Here is a 20,858-nt window from a genome sequence, read left to right on the forward strand (position 1 = left end):
ACAGTGGTGTGGCCAGAGTCATCTGGTCTGTGAGCTGAAATGTGGATGGTGTTGATGCACCACCCATAGCTCCCAGAGGAGGTAAAGGCCTGATCAGTGTCCTGGAGCAGTCAGGAACAAAGTCCCTTGTGATGTGGCTCTACCCACTGACAGACAAACAGGTTAGCACATAGTCATAACTTCTACACAGGCCTGGGCAGGGTCTTGGAAAGCCATGGTACCAACAGGGCAAAATCTCAGAATTCTTGCACATATCATTTTCATTTGATGAGCAAGGCTTTTTATTTATAGGCCCTTCCTGCCTTGTAAGTCCTAGAGTCTGAGTAGATCCACTTCCGAATAAAATGGGAATCTCAAGAGGGAGTCACAAGGCCTCCCTCCATGGATTGGGTCTTCACTCTTGGCAGTAAAAATCTAATAGCTGGCTATTTTTATTTCACAATGGTGAAAAGATAAGATCTCTATTTACCCAGTGCCAGTGGTCTTTTCACACTCCTATGTGTTCATACGCTGCACAACACATAACCTGCTATGGTTTCTTTAAGTCCTCCAGCACTAGATGGCACAGAAGTGGGAGGATTTGTGTCACAACTACAAGTACAGAGATTGTTTAAGTCTCCACCTCAAAGCTAAGAACATCTCCCAACTTCCAACATGGCATATTATCCATGACGCTATCTGACTATGAAGAATGTGCCTCCTCATGACACATTTGACACTTGAAGAGGAAACATTGACATACGTCCCCAAAGGTGGTCATTCAGGCTAAGACACCAAAATAAACTCCTGTTTATTTTCCAATTTTAGTATTTTTTTGCTTTTGGTTTTTAATTTTCAAAGGAAGGTCATCTCCTGTAGTCTCCCAACTCTGTGTGGAGTAAAGCATAACTCTGTAGTCAGCCTCACACAGCTGTGCTGGTATTTAAGAATTTCATCCTCTTCTTGTGGCCTGAAAAAGTACTCGAAACTACTAACATCTATGGCTTTGAGAATTATATTTAAAGCTCTGAATGATTAACTTTATTCTCTTTTGTTTGAAGGAAAAAAGAAAGGACATGCCTGGACAAGGATTAAAAGAAGATATCAGAGAAGAGTAAATCAAAAAGGTAAGCACTTCAGTGTAAGGCCCTGCTTCTTATCTCACTGCTTGGGCCCTGACCCTTTCCTAGCGGCTGCACCATGAGGACATAAGCTAATACGCTGTAAACAAGGAGGCCTGAAAACTTAGTGGCTTGCACAAAATGGCTTAGTGCTCAACACGGAATCACCCAGAGCTAAGTGATCCCAGGAGACAGTGCCATCCTCCATATGTGGCTTCTCTGCTGGGTCAAGAAATTTGTATTAATTTGGTAAGATTTTCCAGAGAAAGCCAAATGCAAAAAACAGCCTATATGTGTAGGTGGGCATGCACCTGTGCACATGGTCAAAAACCAAAAACATATATATTTGTACAAATGTATTTTTAGATATTTGTAAATTCTTACTTAAATGTAGTTGTCTATAGAGTGAGAGACACAGATATGGATATATGGAAAAATCAATAGATGGTCATCAATAAAAATATATGCAGTAGTTTATATATGGTCTTTGGAATATAGGTGATATTTATGTTATTATTTGTGTTTTTAAGTGTATGTGTGTACAAGGAAAGTATTAAACATGTTCAAATTTTGCAATGAAAAGATATTGTTTAAATAGTAAAATATACAGAGACAAAAGCCTAGGGGAATATTTTTGAACAAGTTAATTATGGCTCTTTCTAGAATAGTGATATCTCATATAATTTTTATGTTCTACATTTCCAGTAATAGATTATGTATTACTTCTAGTTGGACCTCTGAAATTTTTTTACTTCAGTCATGCTTTACTTCTTCTTCTTCTTTTTCTTTTTTTTTTTTTCAAGTAGGCTCCAGGCCCAGCGAGGAGCCCAATGTGGGGCTTGAACTCATGACCCTGAGATTAAGACTTGAGCTGAGATCAAGAGGGACGTTTAATGAACTGAGCCACCCAGGTGTCCCTCAGTAGTGGTCTAAAGCACTCCTTCCTTCTAGAAAATGAGACCTAGACCATGTGATCATCAATTTTAGAACAGAGCCATATAATAAGATTTTGAAGTCCAATTAAAATTATTAATTTTCACCGATCTATATTTCTTATGTTCTTGTCAATTTATATGACTACCCTATTGGTGAATGTGTACAGTTTTGTTTGGGCAAAAAAAAATGTGGTAGCATCTATTTTAAGAATAGATATTTTAAAATAGATATTTTCAAAATACCAAATATTTGGATTTAATTATTATATCATTCTCATTTAGGTGTACATAGATAAACATATAGATAAATTCTAAACCACTTTGTACTTTCCAAAGTACAATAAAATCTTGTACATAATTAAAACTCTTCCCTCCTAAAAGTAGAGTATGCTCTAGACACCTGTTTGAGATCCCTTACCATAAACAGGCTTTCTTGGCTGAGTGAATAGGAAAAGGGGCTTCAGAATTGAATCCGGTGTTTACTCACTTGCTTTTGGTCTCTCATGTCAACTGCTGTTTTGTCCAACTCTGTATCTTCCCTGCTTATCCCCAGAAAGAAGCGACACTGATGACCAGTTGGTCTCCAGTGAGAGAAAAGTGAAAAAGCGTCTGCAAGGAAGTGCCAAGATCAGGGGTAAGATAAAGTTTGTACCACTTCCACTTGGCCCCAGGGGTCAATACAAATTTAGCAAACTTAAACTGACAGCTTAGGTTATCAGTCAGTTTGAGAGCAGCAAAATCTAGAAAGCAAACCCATTTGGAGCCAGGCTTATAAATTGTTTGCGTTTATATAATAGTTTTTATCTGCCCAGGACCTAAAATCTTTTCCCTGAGTTTTATCTGCTTTTTGTGGAAATTTCTTTACCTTGCATCATTGGTTTATTAACATGGCCAGACTTGGTAAATGACAGGTAGAAAATAAGTTCTTTTTTTCACTGCCCTTTCAAATCTACCTTCTGGATGAGTTTTTCCTGACTTGGGCATGCCTGATAGATTTCCTGTTCCCATGTCACAAGAGTTAAGTCCCTCTTCAGTAGTTAAGAGTCCTTTTGGGACTAGTATTAAAATTTCAATATTTTCTCCATTTCAAAGCTCCTCCCCTCCTTCAGCCTGAGTAAACCTCTGTCTGGGCCACCTGCACTGGGGATGCGGCATGGTCACATTCTTCTCACATTCTCGCTTGGCTCCACCCACACTCAACAGCTACTGGTTTGGGCCACCCCAGGATTGGAGGGGGGATGGATGAGAGAGGAGAGATAAGAAATGGATATGTGTCACTGGAGAGATAACACTGGGAATGCAGGGTACACAATTGCTAGCTCTTTCCTCTATGAAATTCTTTCATCACCTCCACAGTTTGGTCTGTTACCACTGCTTGACTTTTTTGCAGAGAAATGTAGCCGTTCTTCTACTGTGTGGATATGAGTAAAGAACTAGAGCTGGCATAACCTGTTCCACTGATACTTTGTACGGTCACATAAGTGACTTGGTCCCGTTGCCTTATGATCGGATTGCTTGAAACTAGGGTGAACAACACAACCTGGTTTGCCCAAGACATTACCAGTTTTACCACTGAAAACCCTGCATCCAGGATACCCCTTAGTCCTGGGTGGACTGGGACAGTTGGTTACCCTCCTTGGCACTTAGTGAATTGTTCCCTTCTATTGAGACTTTTACTAAAATTTTGGGAAAACAGGAAATAATTTAAAATTGTGTCACAATTACTATTAGAGATTAATTAATACCAAGCCCAACAATTAAAAAAACCCCTTCAATTATATATTAAATGCCATGATAGAATTCATGGTAGGGGATTCTGTATTATCAAATGGGTATTACAACCTGGGGACATAAAAATTAGTTAGATCCTGTCTTGCTTAATCACTCTATTTTCAAAAGAAAACACAATGGTGCTGTATTATAAATTAGCTGGTTTTAAGCTCTAGGTTTCCTTCTATCAAAAGCTCCACAGGCTAGAATGTATTTCAGTGTGTTTCCTTTTTCTTCCTAAAAATATTAGGCCTAATGGGTTTGATGAAAGATAAGTTTAACATAGCTACCAGTCCCAGGAAAGATGTAACCAGGGAGAGGGACAGATGGAGACCAAAAAAAGACTCTCTATTTATTGGGTTGTTCAAGGTTATGATTAGAGCTTTAGTTCCAAGCCTGGCTGGGATATGGGAGGGTAAGAGTAAGATATCTGGATCTCTTCTCTTGGTACTGTGAGCATAGACCTTCAGGAGAGTAATGAGAGAGCACCAGAGAGTCCATAACCACTTTACCATCTTGGGTGAAGAAGAGAGGAGGAGAGTCCCTTGGAGAGCTAACTGGGTGGATGACCTTCTATTGGCTGGTGATCCCACTTTCTGGAGGGAGAAACCAAGAGGGAGCAAAAAGATTAATCTGTCTTTTGAGAACCACAGTTTCACCCTTTTAGTTATTCTCCTTAGCCCATGGCTGGTAATACCCAAGTCTTTTACTTTCTTATAGAAATTTACCAATCTTTTGTTTCCAGTGATTTTATCTTGGTTAAATAATGTTAGACAGGTTATAACTAATTTTTGTGTCCCCAGGTTGTAATGGTTAAATAACAACGAGTGATGACTTGCGAGTCTATAACTTGTCTGATGTGATAAAGTCTAATTATCAATATTCATCCATGGGGCCATTTTGGTCTTGAAGAGATGAAAACTCTCTCAGTAATTGTGTAGGATAAAGTCCAGAAAATGGGGCTATTTACCAAGCAATCAGTCCATTTTGGGTTTAATTGAAAGAAAGATTTTTTTTTGCTTTGCTGGTCTAATATGCTCATAATCTGCTTATAGTTTATAGCACTTAGGACTGAGTAGTCTGGAAAATATTTCCTTATGGGGTCTACATAATCCCACTTAGTACCACCAGATAGTGGGGCATTGAACACAGAAAGAAGAGAATGAATTTGTCTTCCTGCCTTAGAAACTAAAGCACATTTGAATGACAGCAAACAGACATGCATATTCATAGCCAAAGCTTGCAAAAAGTAAGAACATTTTCTGATGCAACACCTACCAAGTCAATTCTTTTTTTTTTTAATTATTTTTATTAACATATAATGTATTATTAGCCCCAGGGGTACAGGTCTGTGAACCACCAGGTTTATACATTTCACAGCACTCACCATAGCATATACCTTCCCCAATGTCCATAACCCAACCACCCTCTCCCTCCCCACTCCCCAGAAACATACCAAATCAATTCTTAGTAACTATTTGAAATTAAGATTTTGGAAGACTCAATTCTACCCATTCTTCTTGGTTAGTTTTCTTCTGGTAGTTTCTTAGATTCTAATATCTTTGTCCAAACCCAGGTAAACAAAGCCCTTGGTCACATTTATTATCACTTTCAGCACAAACGTATAAATGACTTCATTCAGGGTCTGTGGAATGTGTCTCACGTGTAAAACCTGTCATAGGGTTTTCCCTCACAGAACATCTGTTTATTTCCATTTCTCCACAAGAAGAAACCTGGAATGCCTTCACTTAAATTTATAGTTTTTGTCTCAATTTTCTCTGAACATTTTAGTTTCTGTAATGGCAGTAATCATCATCTTGATCTCATATGTTTGTTGGAAAGACTAAGTAAATTAGTAGATGTACAACTGACATCTATTAAGCCCTTAACACATGACTGCTTGAGGTATCAGTGGAATGCTGATTTCACTTGTTTTTTGTTTTACTAATGTGGGGCTATGAAAAATAAAATATAAGGTAAACCTAAGTTAGCTATCTAATTCTTGGTATCTTAACACTAGGGATTATATGTTTTTCTTTATCCATTAGACAGGCTTTGGGGAAATTATACTTAAATGGAAATTTTGAAAAGCACTAATATATGCAATGCAACTGCATGTCTGTGATTGTTATTATATTTTTCTATTTTATCAGGGAAAAGGAGAGGCAGAACTCATAGTGAAAGGGCCCCACAGAAAAGATTCCAGTCAAGAGGTAAAGAAGAAAAGGGGAATAACTTTCAATAACTAAACAGCTAATTTCCTGTGCTTTCCTGGTTTCTGTGATTTTAGTAATAAACCCATTTCCCTAATTGCGTTATAGCTTTACTAACTATTGAAAGATGTATGTAATTTGGGTCATTTTCAAAATACATCAGGAAGAGAAACAAGATAATCCCACAAACAAGTAACTTGGTGACCAGACCTTGTGGGTCCAGGGGCCAGTGTAATGACACCGTCTTTACTGAACTGACAAATTTTGAGCTGGAAATCATCTGTTGCCATATAACCCACATTATTTAGTTGATCCTTCTTTTGCTACATAGAGAGTCACAGGTTGCACACTGCAGGTAGCCTGGAGTCATGGTCAGTAGTCTTTGCCTTTCTCTACTTTTGATTGTGTGTGCTTGGACTTGTCACTTGAGCACAAAGCAAGAGAGAAAATTAAGCCAATAATTCTCAGTCCATTGCAGTTCTGATAGTCTACCCAGCTCAACACTGGACCACAGACATTCCCTCCTCCCATCATGGTTCTAAACATCAGCTGGAAGGGCAGCATCAACTACACATCCTCCTTGAGTTAGTTACTTTGAAGACCTTTCATCCTTACTTCCACAGAGTCAGGTCGCCAGTCACCTCCCCTTCTGCAGTGTGCAGATTGTTCTAGAGTTCCTGAGCTCCTCTTTTAGCTCCTCTTTTAGTGAGGGAGAAATGAAGCAAAGCAGAGACAAGAATAAGAACAAGAGACGGAGACAAAAACAAAAGAAGGCAGACATCATCTCCATTGGGTTACCCTGTCATTCATTCCCCTCTCTCTGCTCAGTGAGTCAGATCTCAACTAGGGAGACATAAGTACAGTCTCTCACTTTGTTTCCAGCTACCTGACTGTGGTGAAATAATGTCGCTGGAGACCCCCCTTCAGAACAAGGCAGCTGTTGTGTGTTTCATATAAGAATCATATAAGAATTTATTTGATTTCTTATATTGAAATTGAAATCCAAGAATTTCATATAAGAATTCATTGTCATGTAAGAATCAGCAAGGCTTACTAGATTGGGAATAAGGCAGTTTTATTGAAGACTTATTTCTCTATAAAAGCATTCTGGTTTGTGTGGGATTTGAAGGGTAAGATGGAGGTAGACATTCTATAGTTATGTATCAAAAATATCATGGAAGAAAGCCTTTGATGCTAGAGATTTGTAGCATGGACTTCCCTAAGCACCTCTGTATTTTACAAGAACAAAATCCACAAGGTTAGAGAGGTGCATGTGCATTTGCAAATGAGGTGGAATGAGGAAATCTTCTCTTTCAGGGTCAAGAAGGTGCAGAGATGATAGTGTGAATTTTCACTCTCAAATACTTCCTGTGGCCTGTGGTAAGGTGAAGGGGATGTTATATAAGAAGAGACTGAAACAAGGTAGGTTCCATGGTCTACTTGATTTACAGTATGGAATTACCCATGTGGATTAAACAACATTCAAGGAATTGAGGAAAGGAGGTAGGGATCCCTAAGATGACATTTTTATACTTCCAGAATACATATTAAGTGATCATCCCACAATGCCCAAAGAACCAAAGAGCAGTGAACCAGAAATAAAAGGGAAGAGGCCCTCAGCCTCAATCTTCATATCCTTCCTCCCTTATGGATGATTACCACCAGGAGAGGGTGCTGGATGCGGTGAGACCACAGAATTTAGAACTGGAGAGCCTCACAGTATAGCTGTGAGGAATTAATTTACATAATCAATGTAAGATACTTCAACAGCTTAACTGAGATATAATCACATATCATGAAGTTCAACTCTCAGAGTGTACAATTCAATGTTGAATTTTGCTTGCGTTTCCCCAGGATTATTCAGCCATCACCACAATCTAATCTTAGAACATGTGTCTATCCCCCACTAAAGCAAATGCCACATCTATTTGTAGTTGGTACGCATTCCCAGTTCATCCCGGTGCCCAGCCCTAAGCAGCCACTAATCTATATTCTCCTTCATAAATTGGCCTATTTTAGGTATTTCATATAAATGAAATTATATAATATGTGCCATTTTATGACTGTGCTATTCACTTATCATGATGTTTTTGAGATTCATCCATGTGTTAGTATGTATTGGTGCTCCGTTTTTTCCCCAAATAATATATTTCATATGGTGTGAATATACCATATACATCATTCATTCATTAGTTTGGGTTGTTTCTACTCTTTGGCTATTATGGATAATGTTGCTTTGAATATTCATGTGTGAGTTTTTGTGGGAACAAATGTTTTCCATTCTTTTGGTTATATACCCAGGAGTGGAACTGGTGGATCACATGCTAAATCTACATTTAACTTACTGAGAAAGCACCAAAATGTTTTCCACAGCAGCTTCACTATTTCACATTCCCACCAGCAATGTCTGAGAGCCCAAATTTTTCTACATCCTTGTCAATACTTGTTATTGTCTGACTTCTTTTTTATATTGTCTGATTTTTTAGATATGACCATCCTATTGGGTATGAAGTGGTATCTCATGATATTTTTGATTTGCATTTCCCCAATTATTGAGAAATGCTGTTTAGCATATGATTATCTTTTATGCATAGCTTAATTTTCCACTGGGTAACATTTCAAAATTATTTTTAATATCAGCTATCCATGATTTCAGGGAAGGGAAAAGCTCTGCTTAATAATGCCATTACACTGGATTTAAAAAAATGTAATAAAGGCTTCAGAATCAGGTGATACCATTCTTTTTTTTTTTTAATTGGGTAACTTAGGGTTTATTATACTATTCTGTTTATATACGCGTGAAATTTTCTACAATCAAGTTTTTAAAATGTCACATACCCATCTCCCACATCCCTCATGTTCAACCATCATACCCTACGTGGCTTCAACAACTACAACACAGCTTCCAACACTGCAATTTCAGTATTTATGAGAGATTTCCCAATAGCCCAAAAAAGCACCAATTCAGCCACCATGCTGGACAGTCAAATATTCCATTTCAGGAGCGCTATTCTCCAAGAGCTCAACTTTTAAAAAATCTTCCATACTAAACACTTTCTTCCAATTTGTCCAGCTTCGTGTTGGTGCTGTGTTGCTGCTTTTCACTTTGCAGCCTCCATCCCTAGATGCCTGCCTGCCTACCTAGTCTTGGTTGTGTACTGGGGACACAAAAATGTACTAAAGGCCTCCTACAAATGATTGTGAGGACAAAAAATAGAAGCAAATGGGGGGGGTACAAAATAGTTACATTTTGACTTCTACTACCCACTACTACATTTCTCAACTCTTTCAAAATTTGATTTCATATTTATAACACTAGAGAAACTCCTTCTTCTGAGATAACCAATGATTCCCTTGTCTTCAGATTCAATGCTTATCCTCTGATACCTTTATGTGACCCCTCCGTATTGGCTTCTGTGCCACTGCAGCATTCTCAATTTTCTCTGGAACCTGTTTCTGCTTCATCCTAAGCCTCCTATTCTTTGTAGTAATTGTACCGTCTAACAGAACTTTCTGCCACTCTTGATATGTTCTATGTCTGTGTTTTCCAATACAGTAGCCACTGGCCACATGTGGCTATTTAAATTTAAATTAATTGAAATGAAATTAAAGGTTTGGTTTCTCAGTCATCCTAGCCCTATCTCAAGAGTGCAAGAGTCTAAACAATGAAGCTCTATTATCTTACTCATCCTCAGGACTTCACTTATCTATCACCTCAATCTCCGAAGATTGCAAATTTATGCTAAATGAAGCCATCCGGAGAGTTCCACAAGCAACTCAAACTCCAAAATTACTCACCTCCACATCAACTTCTCCCTTACCTTACCTCAAACACATTTCCCCTCCCAACATCCTTAGTTTTATAAATAGAAACCATCATCCAAGTCATCTAAACTCTCTATCCCTCTAATCTAAGCCAAAGTCTATTCTCTTTGAATCTATCTAACAGATCTCCCGTCGCCAGTCCAATATATATAATAATAAGCACCATCTTACTGACAGGCACTGTTCATTCAACTGGTTAACTTTGCAGCCTTATCTTTTCAAAGCTATTAGTGATTCTCCACTGCCTACAAATATAGAGGGCACAGCTTGCATGGAGCACTGGGTGTGGTGAAAAAATAATGAATACTGTTTTTCTGAAAATAAATAAATTCGGAGGAAAAAAAAAAGTGCAATGGGAATTCAGAAGAGATTACTATTTGGTGGAAAATTGTGAGGATCTGAAGAACTAACGGAAGAGGTGTCTTAAAAGCTATGTTGTCCTAGGAAATTTAAACTTTATTTGTAGGCAGTGGAGAATCACTAATAGGTGATATCATTCTAAGCTCAGTATCAACCTGAGGTTCTTCCTTCACATTGTCCCAAGAGCTATTGGAGACTGGTCTGTTCTCTGTCCCCAGCAAATTGAGATCCTCTCACTCTTCAGGTTCATGTGCTTTTCCTTTGTAGATGATTTTGAAATACTTTTAAAAGGTTGATTTTGATGGTAATTATCACCTTTTATTGTACAAAGTTTTAAAGAAATGTTGCCCCAAGGCAGGAAATCTCCTTTAAGGGGTCTTACAGGCTATATTTGGGCATTCCAAAGGCTGAAAATGGAAGCTAGACTCTCCTGCTATAAATCTTGAGCCCAAATTGAGTGGTTCCATGTTGAGGGCCTCATGCCTAGAAGGGGTTAACCGAATAAAACAACAGTTCTTGGGAGCCTCTTCAACCGAGGACCTTCACAGGTGGCGAGCTAGAGTGCCACCGTGTCTCCCTGGTGATTGTTATGAGAACATTGTAAGGTTTGGCTTGTTGCCATTGCAGCTGCTGTCTCAAGACTAAGCTAATAAGGCTCCTGTGTTTTGTGAATATTGAGTTATGGCCTAGGTGTCCAAACCACGAAGGTCAAGGCTGTCTGATATCTCTGCATGGCCAGCTACTCTCAGGCCAAAATCGAAACTAGCACCAGATGTACAGGAGGTGATTCCCTTACTGTGTGGTATAAATCAGAACTCTGCAAAATAAACTTTGGCACTTGCTTGACACATTCGCCTGTGTCCCTTCTGTTCCCCACATTCCCTTTCTTCATTCTCCTATCCTTCAACCCTACTCCCTCTTGTCGCGCTGGCTGCAACAGTTCCAGATGCATTGTGGTGGGAGCTCATCATCTGAGTTCTGAAGACAAAGAGGACTGAGGCTCAACTTACCCTGGTCTTACAGGAGTCTTGGTGAAGTGTATACAGAGTGAGGATGGAAGATGGTTCACCCCCAAGCAATTTGAAGCTGAAGGAGGCCACAAAAGATCAAAGAACTGGAAGCTGAGTGTGCGTTGTGGTGGGAGGCCCCTACGATGGCTAATGGAGGTATTCCAAGGACTGGAGTAGATGTGACTTTCCTTGTTGTACAGTCATTATTTGCTCACCAAATTTTTGTTGAGTTATAGCTAAAAATCTGATGCCCCTGAGTTTATCTGCTGACCCAGGGAGAGATGCCCCACATTCTTAACCTCCCTATAATGTTGCACATTAATGTTATAAAGGGGCTCTGTCTGGATAGAGGCCAGAGCTTGAAGGAGGGAGAGGTCATTGTGACCCAAGTGCATGCAGAAAATTTCATGCACCGAAACAAGACTGTCTACAGCCAAACAAATGGAAAGAGGACGCTCCAGAAAAAGAATGGCATAAAAACCAGAACCACAACAAAAGTAGCTCTGTGGGTTGGGGTAGACTGGCTGTGTATGATAAGGGGTGATCCATCAATGGGGTTTGTTTACGAAGGATTTAATGTCAGCCTAAGGAGTTTAAACTCATAATATAGACAATGAAAAATAAGTGAGGTCTTTTGAGGCATGCAATGACATATTTAAAACAATATTTCAGACAATCTTGGGGGCTTGAAATGATTTCAGTGTCTTTCAGCCCAAAGATACCTATATGCAACTTGCAATGCTCATGTCAAATGTCTCCCTTCTCTGAATAGTCCCTGAACAACCTGGCCTGGTCCTCCCTTCCCTGGACTCCATGAGCCCACTACTAAGACCCTTATTATACTGTTTTATACTTATCCTTCCATGCATTCTCTTTTTCTTTCAAAATACCACTAGGGTTTGTCCATCTTTAAGTGTCCAAGATTGTCCAGAATGTCTGATACCCAGTACACATGGGATAAATGTGTGTTGATTGAATAGTCCTGGTGTATGGATTCAGCATGAGTGGCATTGGTGAGAATGGAAAGGAAGTGAGAGGTGTCAAAGAGATGAAGGAAAACCTCTTAAAACTTGGGAAAAAAGACAAGAGAAAGGAAAAATGTTCCAAAGATGACTTTCCAATGCTTGAAATTCTAACCATTGATTGAATTCTGGAAGTACAGCTGAGAAGAGGGAGATATTTTTTCACTTAGCCACCCTGGCTTTGATCTGGCAGTGGGACATCCAGCTAGAAATATATGGGAGGAGGCTGGAAGCGCCAGACTTACAAAATAGAAACATAGGCTAGCCACAAACTTGGATCTTTTTATCTTTCAGAAAGGACTTCTACATAATCCTCCAAGAAAATATTTCGGGAGAAGAAAGGTGATTATTAGTCACTTTTTATAAGTTCTCATCATGTAACTGATGTTGTGTGCACAATTATTTATAGTAATCATTTGGATAATTATAATTCTGCTTCCTCCAACCCCCGCCCCCTTTTTTGGGGGGCATGTGACTTCAGAGTTGCTACTTCGAACATTATGCTGTATAAAAGACAAGATCTTCTTTGAATGATAAATCATTTGAGGTAGAGATGATAAGGAGTCATCAAAACAGATCTCATATATATGCTTTAACTGTAGGTGCAGATGTTGTAAGGGTGTCAAAGTTGTAAAAGCAAACATGACTATGCAATACAAAAAAATTTCATAGTAAGATAGGGTTGGAGCCCCTGGATGTTCAGTCAGTTGAGCATCTGAGTCTTGATTTCAGTTCAGGTCACGATATCAGAGTCCTGGGATCGAGCCCCATCTTAGGCTCCCCACTGAGCAAGTGGTCTGTTTGTCTCTCTCTCCCTCTGCCTCTCCCCCTGCTCATGCACTCTATCTCTGTCTCTTAAATGAATAAATAAATCTTAGGGGGGAAATGGTGATAAATGGTCATCTTCAACTCAAATACAGATTTTTTAAATCATCGTTACTATTGTCCAATTTAATGAAATCTAATGGTGATTTCATTAAATGATTCAGACAACTCCTTTCTAGCAGATAGTCCATTCTGGGACATAGACAAAACCAAATCATTTCATGAGATAGGAAACAAAAGGCATATTTTCTTTTCTAATTCATTTCATCCCCTTTCACCTTTCATTAAAAAGTACACACAGACCTTTTTTTCTCAGGGGAAATTACTTGCCTGTCTTGAGGATGATGCTGTTGAGAAAGAACTTCTTGGGAGATTGATGTATCATATGGGAGGGGCAGATCTGGAAAATTGTTTACTTTGATGCTACCCTTTTGGCTACATCGGGGGGGTGTAGAGACCTCTTTTCTATCTGAGAAAATGGTTTCTTCCTCTATAGAAGAAGTCTATGTAGACAACAAATAAACAGGTTAAGTGTAGTGTAGATTCAGGACAAGGTGATGGATTTTCCAAGATCGAGTATGAACAAGAACTTAAGAAAGAGGGGGAGAAAAGAAGTGTCATTCTCACATACTTCAAGTAAGAATGGCCATCTAAGATATTCATAGACTTCTAAGCTAGGCCATGCCTAGCTGGCCAATGAAACGTCATCTTCCACTGGGAATGTGATTTTCTGATGTTCTGGATCATTTGAACTTTCAGTCCTTGGGACATTGCATCCACTGGATTTCCTAAAGGGAAACTATTATTTGATCAATTTAGTATATTAAAGACCAGCATCTGTATCATTTCCCAGATGTCAAGAGTTACTCTGTTTGGGGGACCCGACTGGCTCATTCAGTAGAGAATGTGAGTCTTGATCTCGGGATCATGAGTTCAAGCCCCATGTTGGTCATACTGCTTACTTAAAAAATGAAATTAGAATAAACTTTAAAAAACAAGATAAAATAGTTAGTCAGATTACCCTTGTCAGCTGGCAACTTCTTATCAACAGTATCTACCCTTATACATGGGTGCAATACTTTCCTACAACAAGCTTCAGCCGCCTCTATATTTTGTATCTCTCCATGAACTCCCCAGAATGGAAGATCTTACAATTCATTATTATCCCAATGGGTCCTCTGTGCCTCCCAGAATCTCTTTTGCTGTTGGAGCCCCTTGGATTTCAGAAACTTCAGTATCACTCTTGATATCACATGATAGTTTATTGGCTCCTGACAAGGGCCACTAATATCTTTTGGTGATAGTTGCAGTGTTGCAAAATAATATATTCCTCCAGTATATTGTATACTAATATTTCTTAAGAGATAGCAAGTAATCTCTTTTCCTAAGCTAAGTAATATTCACTTATTTACTCATTCAACATATAATTGTCAAGTCCATACTAAATGTCTAATGGCCATTAAAGTTGATTGAAACAATATTCCTGACCTCAAGGATTATTTCAACCTCAAATTCTAACCTGGGGAGGGGTGGGAGATTTTAGGTCACCCAGAGAGATAGGCAATGACTGGACACTTCTCAGGTCATTGTCCCATGTATCACACTAGTCTATGACTACTATGCTCTGTGCTGGAGATAAAAACCACATTACAGAGGGAAGGATGCCTGGTCATTCTATTGAATATGCAAAAGCACTGTAAGTTTAGTGAGTGATAATCAATTACCTCTGAAAAGTCTCCCAGCTGACATCTTTTTGGGAGGAGAGAGAAGGATGACCTTCTCTCTGGAAGAAAAGGAGGGAGGAGAGAGAAGGATGACCTTTTCTCTGGAAGAAAAGCTGCCACAATGGGGAACTTGGGCACATTTTATCTTTGAGGCTGTGCCCTAAGAGGACTGCAAAAGTCAGTGCAATTCTCTGGTATGTTTCCATGGATTCCAGGACTCTGGGTCCTGTGGTCACTGGGGGCTGTTGATGATGAGTTCTCAACCTGATTCTCCCATTGCACCTCTTCCTGGTGGGATGATACTCTCTAAGATAGAGAAAAATGCCTGAGGGTTCTTCAAAATAGGAGAACCAGTGGAGTTTCTCCAACTCCATCTGTGGAAATCAGGGCTGGACTCCCTGCCTGGTTTTATAAAGGTCTACCTTGGGTCAGAAATCCAGGAAATTGAATTTGCATTGGGCCAAACAGTGGTATTTTGGTACTTTTTATTCTCCAAGTAGATATATAGGTCCGTACAAAAAGTATGAAATAATGGGTAGACTGTGGCTTGAATTCCTCCACAGATAGCTGTTGAATAAGGGATGGATGCAATCCTTGCATTCAATATTGTCATTCAGTCTTTCTCTCTTTTCAACAGAAAATACCAAAGCCTCATGACAATATCTTGGCTGACCCTCATGTAAGTACTACACCTCTAACCCCAGAATAATCGAGGCCTTGTTCCTCTATGTACTGTCATTGCTGTTTCCTTGAAGCATGCTCACACTCAGTTGGAGTGTGTCACTGTGTGTGACGAGTGGAGAAGAGCAGATGCAGCACCCATACCAGGGAGGTGGTTCTGGAGTTTGTGTCTCTGTGTGAAAATATTTTTTCCTATTTGTTCAGGGAAACCTTCCTGTTTCCTCATTTCCCCTTGAAAGTGAGTATGGGAGGCAGAGCTTTAGACCATTGGGGTCTCTAGAACCAGGGCCTAAAGTGGTAATAGCTAGAGCTGGCCAGCAGATTAGGGTTAAGGAGCAAATTTGGGAGACTAGCATTTTAAATAAGGCAATAGGGGAGGAAAGGAAAATCACAAACATCCACTCCAAGGTACAGGCAGAGCTAAGATCCACCAGAAAGAACAGGCTTGGCCAAGCTGGTGATGATTCCAGGGGGTAGACCCTATTATGAGTCCTGCAGGCAAGTGCATGCAGGGCAAGTGGTCTTTTTTGGAGGCCATGTCTCCAATCTCAAGGGAGCCATCAAGGTGCTAAGGTGGTGAGGGCTGAAACCATCACCACGTAGCCAATCACACAATCCCCACAATATGGGACCACGTGGTCCCATATGGCTACCTGCTATAACTTCTGTCAAAATTATGGGTGATTGCTCTCTCTATGCTAAATCATACTTTGATTCCTTTCATTGCATCAAAATAGACTTTTGAATCAGAGTCATCTTTGTACAACTCCAGGGGGAAGCATTCACAGAGGATATCAAGCAGTAAGATTGACACAGTACACTGAACAGAGGAGGGGTATTCGGATGGGTTTGTGTACACTATACCTTCAAAGCAATCCCCCAACAAGATTTAGATCTTATCCACACTGATTTTGACACTTGGCCAACTGAGGGAGTCTTCAATCATCTAAACAGCCCTCAATTCCAGTGTTGTGTGGCTTGTCTGGGATAGACATAGACCCTCACCCCTGTTCATAATCTTTCCAGGGGTAGATACTATGGTCCAGTTCAACATTGACTTATAATATCCCCATGCCTAATAACCAGGCTAAATCTCAACTTGGGTTAACTCAACACTGAATCACTTGAGGACCTTTGAAAAATAACATTGCCTAGATTCCACTCTGTGAAATTCTGATTTATTTAATCTAGGCCATGTTTTGGACATTAGGATTGTTTAAAAGTCCCAAATGATTCTGATGCACAAATTACCCATTTTATGAATTTAAAAAGAACACCAATGGCTGTGCCCACCCAGACCAATTGATTCAGTATCTCTGGCATTGGGACCAGGATTTTAGAATTTTACATAATCTTCCTGGATGAGTTTAGTGTGCAGCTGGACTAAGAATCAAACAGATGTATCTGTTAAGAAGTATACAAATGACAGATTCTTAAACATTGGCTGAATTTGTTATTTCATTGTCCTTCTGGGGAGAGTGGTCATCACTTCCTAGAGACTGATGACAGTAATCTATGAGTGCCTGCACTGATGAGAAGAAAAATGGCCCCACAGCTCCATGCCAGAGCAGTCTCAGCCCCAGTGGAGGTATCCTTGAGGATCCCCTGGAACATTGAATGGGAGAATTTGGCTAGATGTTCATTGGGGTTAGCACCTCCTCATACATGGCCATTCTTAAAAACAAAAGAAATAACCAGAACCCAATTCATTCAACATAAGTATTTTCACCCCAAATCCCAAAACAAGACTCAAAATATTGTTAATGAGTGTCTTTTCATTTTTTATCACTTTCCACATTAAGGGGTTTATGCTATCTTTTTAAATTCTCAAAATTTCATCTTTCCATAAGTCTGTCTTCCTTGTGGCATAGGCAAATACATTTAGCACTTTCTCTTGGGAACTTTTTTATCTGCAAAGTAATAATAGTATTCAGATTCCTATAAAACCATCTTCTTGTTTTGCTGCTGGTCTTTCTGTGTTAGATACTCTGGTTTTATAGGGAGGACTTTCTGGCATGACACACAGGCTCCTCCTCCCAAGCATCACTGAAGATGGTAACTTTTTCTGAAGCCTCCACCCCATGATGCTCCTTCATACCTCAGGGAGAAGCTAGATGTGTCCAGGCAGGTTCGCACAAAGGTCTCAAATTCTAGATTCCTGTAGCGGTGGTCTGTCGGGGTCTCACCAGGGACACGGACATTTTTTTCACCTTCTAGCTGGGAAACTCCAACATGTGTGAGATGTGCCGGAGTGGAGGAATGCTGTTCTGCTGTGATACTTGTTCGAGATCTTTTCATAAACACTGTCACATCCCACCTGTGGAAACTGAGAGGTTTGTGAGATAAAGTCCCCTGGCCCTGATTAGGAATCCTTCCCCCCTCAATAGGAGGAACCTATGTGTCGAAGCAGAGAAAGAGCAGGGTTGGACATTGGGGTCCAGTAGTATGGTCCAGAGAGATGTTTAAAGACACTGGCAGGAAATAATACTGTTCTTTGCTGAGGCTGGGATGCTGAGGCTGGTGGCTGCATCCCTTGCCTTCATACTGCTACTATCCCTTCAAGGTGTTTTCTAGCCTAGGCCCCTATTCACAAAGATGGGAACATCAACTGTTTGCATTTTGTGCTTTTGCAGAAAAGGCAGAATATGTGGTCTGGTTCCTGCATTTTTACCACGGGCTCAATGGGCTGATAGAAACCTGGGTCACAAGGGGTTAAGGCCCAGTTTTGACACTTGGGTGTTACAGGCAGGGCGTCTTGTGCTCCCAGCAGCTCAGCCAAGGGAAGGAGAACACACCACTTACCCTGACACCACCCTCCATGCACTGAGTCTTCTGGTGCCACTGTAGATGGGAGGAGGGTCATGGGCTTAAGTTCTGGTTGGGGGTCTTGGAGACTCTGGGGCACCCCTTAATCTCCCAGCTGTGTCCATCAGCCATGCCTGAAAGGAGGATAGTGGTAGCCATTGGAACAGAGTCTGTTTTCAGGGCCCTGGCCCTTGTCCACTCATGCCCAACCTCTTAGGAGCCCATGGAGTTGCACCATCTGCAGGATGGAGTCTTTTGGAAGGCAGCCATGTCACGGGGAATCTGAGGCCCTGGAGAGACAGATGCAGCCTGAGGAGCAGTTGGTGAGTTGGGTGCAATCCCCAAGCCTTCTCCTTATCCTGTACATGTGAGAAGTCCAACAGGTAGAGGGGGAGGGGAAGGGCACCCCAAAGGAGTCTATTTATCCAAGCCATGTCTCAACCATGCTGAAATCATACCAGAACTTGATTGTGGAAGAAATAACTCTGTTATTACATGTCTGTTTCCAAGAGCCAAACATGTTTGGGGAAACTTCCAGAACACTGGTGTGAGTCATGTCTCTGCCTGGGCATGTGTATGGGTTTAATGTCTCCAAACAGCTTCCCCCCACACCCCCCCTCCCACCCAAACTGCTTTTTATTCACAGCCTTCCTCTTTTGCAGAAATGTGAGTTCCTCCTCTTGAAGGTTTATTGCCATTCAGAGAGCTCATTTTTTTCGAAGATCCCATATTATTACTATGTAAGTAATAACAACCAACCACACTTCTAGGCCACTGTGATGTTCTGGGCCCTTCACACAGGCGCTGGAGAAATTTGTGATCTGAATCCCATGAGACAGGATGAGCCACCATTATCTGTACCTTGGGTCTCTGCTGGATTTGGGGACATTGAACTATGCCAGTAACTCTTCCATTGATATTATTTTCTTACCAGATTAGAGAGGTTTCTCAAAACCTGAAGGAACCCATGTGGTTGGACAAAATCAAGAAGAAGTTGAATAAACAGGGTTATCGCCAAGTAGGGGAGTTCGTGCAGGACATGCGTCTCATCTTTCAGAACCACAGGGTGTCTTACAAGGTACAGGCTCTCCCAGCCTTCATTTCATTTTTTTCCTTTGAGTCACTCTGCCCTCATAGTCTGGTGCCTGGAAAGTTTTACATTTCCCTCACCCTACAACAAGCCTGCACAAGGAAGGGTTCTGGAAAGGAGTGACTTTTCTAATTCAGGACGTAAGCTCACCATAGCAGGGTAAGAGTGAGTCAGAGGAGTCAGAGGCTATTTCTGTAACCAGAACCCCAGGCCCCTGAGAGCTCATTCCCTTGCTCCAAGGTGACAGGTGTCCCCAAAGAACAGTGGAGTCCTGCCTGCTTCAAACCCAAGGAGAGAATTGCTTCTTAAAGTTATGTCACCCTTCTTATCTCTCCCCAGATAAACTCACTGGAAACTCTTAGAAGTCCCAATTTCAGACTCCTTTGCATGTGAGTGGAGTGTGTAGTCTTACAGGGTCACCAGAGAGGACTAGAAGTCCTCTAGGACTAGAAGGAGATGGCTGATTGTAGTTAGACTACTAGCTCTTGATGGTTGCAAAGAACGTAGATGACTTTTCTAAGTCTCACTAAAATAAACAATCCAAACCAAATAAGTCAAAGTCTCAGGTAAGCAGTGATTTCCCATCCCTGTCTGCTTAGTGAGAAGTAATTGTGCATTTAGGAAACAACAGTTACCCTTAGCTGCATGAATTTTTAAGTGTCACCTGGTTAATGTAACTTAGGTGTTTAAACAAGGGTCTTCAAACTTCTTGATTGCAAGGTGTCTAATAACACTGACAATGAGGATTGTTATTTTTGTCCTTAAAATTTTTTTCTTTTCAGTACAATGACTTTGGCCTAATGGGACTTAGACTGGAAGAAAAATTCGAGAGGAAATTCAAGGAAGTGTTTGCTATTGAAGAAACAAATGAGAGCAGTTCACGGGCATAGTAGAGGGTGTTGGTATCCTGGAAAATTCCCTTTTGGGGCAGAAATTTCATCTCCCATCCGCTGTGAGGATTGGCTGTGGATGCCACCCCTCCCCAAAATATCATGTTCTGCCAATGCCAGCTTCATCTGGAGTTAACACCTCTTGGACCTGGGAGCTGGCCCCCAGCCCCAAGGTGGGACCAATGTGTGGTGTGATTCATGCTCATGCACTCCCCAGAAGATCAAGCTAGAGCTAGCCTCTAGCTGGAACCACATCCATGCTTGGTTTTTCCCACCATGCCATCCTTCTTCCCTCTCCTTTCTTCTCCTGAAAAACACCCTCTACTATGCCTTCTCATAATAAATCACTTACTAAAGAGACTTTATCTCAGCCTCTGCTTCCAAGAAACCCAACTTCAGGTAACTGTCCCAGCAAATGGGCCTTAAAGATGGAGTTCTGATGTTGGATCACTGCTTAGCCAGATGGTGACAAGCGGAATGTTGATAGTTCCCGGGATGTTATAACAGTGCCATTGCCCAAACTTTCACCTGTAGGAAACTGGATGAGCTCCAGGGGAAGAGGCACACCAGCTGATATGATGGCCTGACGTTTATGAAAAGAAAAATAG

At 40.7% G+C, this 20,858-nt stretch overlaps 1 protein-coding gene across 8 annotated transcripts in view; it reads left to right on the plus strand.

Annotated features, from left to right (window-relative positions):
• SP140 (SP140 nuclear body protein) overlaps window positions 1-20,610 on the plus strand; it is a 75,422-nt gene extending 54,812 nt beyond the window's left edge. For 7 of the 8 annotated variants that reach the window (XM_044241817.1, XM_044241822.1, XM_044241824.1 and 4 more), the window contains 12 exons: window positions 1,041-1,106; window positions 2,589-2,669; window positions 5,959-6,018; window positions 7,336-7,440; window positions 11,227-11,369; window positions 12,530-12,577; window positions 15,422-15,463; window positions 17,683-17,798; window positions 18,488-18,593; window positions 18,933-19,010; window positions 19,205-19,348; window positions 20,143-20,610. In XM_044241817.1, the coding sequence (XP_044097752.1) occupies window positions 1,041-1,106; window positions 2,589-2,669; window positions 5,959-6,018; window positions 7,336-7,440; window positions 11,227-11,369; window positions 12,530-12,577; window positions 15,422-15,463; window positions 17,683-17,798; window positions 18,488-18,593; window positions 18,933-19,010; window positions 19,205-19,348; window positions 20,143-20,250 (1,097 nt within the window). In that variant the 3' untranslated portion in view covers window positions 20,251-20,610. The remainder of the gene's footprint in view (window positions 1-1,040; window positions 1,107-2,588; window positions 2,670-5,958; window positions 6,019-7,335; window positions 7,441-11,226; window positions 11,370-12,529; window positions 12,578-15,421; window positions 15,464-17,682; window positions 17,799-18,487; window positions 18,594-18,932; window positions 19,011-19,204; window positions 19,349-20,142) is intronic. The other variant, XM_044241823.1, reaches the window with a different exon arrangement.
• The last annotated feature ends 248 nt before the right edge of the window (window positions 20,611-20,858 follow it).

This window comes from Neovison vison, chromosome 3, assembly GCF_020171115.1.
Source record: "Neovison vison isolate M4711 chromosome 3, ASM_NN_V1, whole genome shotgun sequence".
In the NCBI taxonomy this organism is placed as follows: domain Eukaryota; kingdom Metazoa; phylum Chordata; class Mammalia; order Carnivora; family Mustelidae; genus Neogale; species Neogale vison.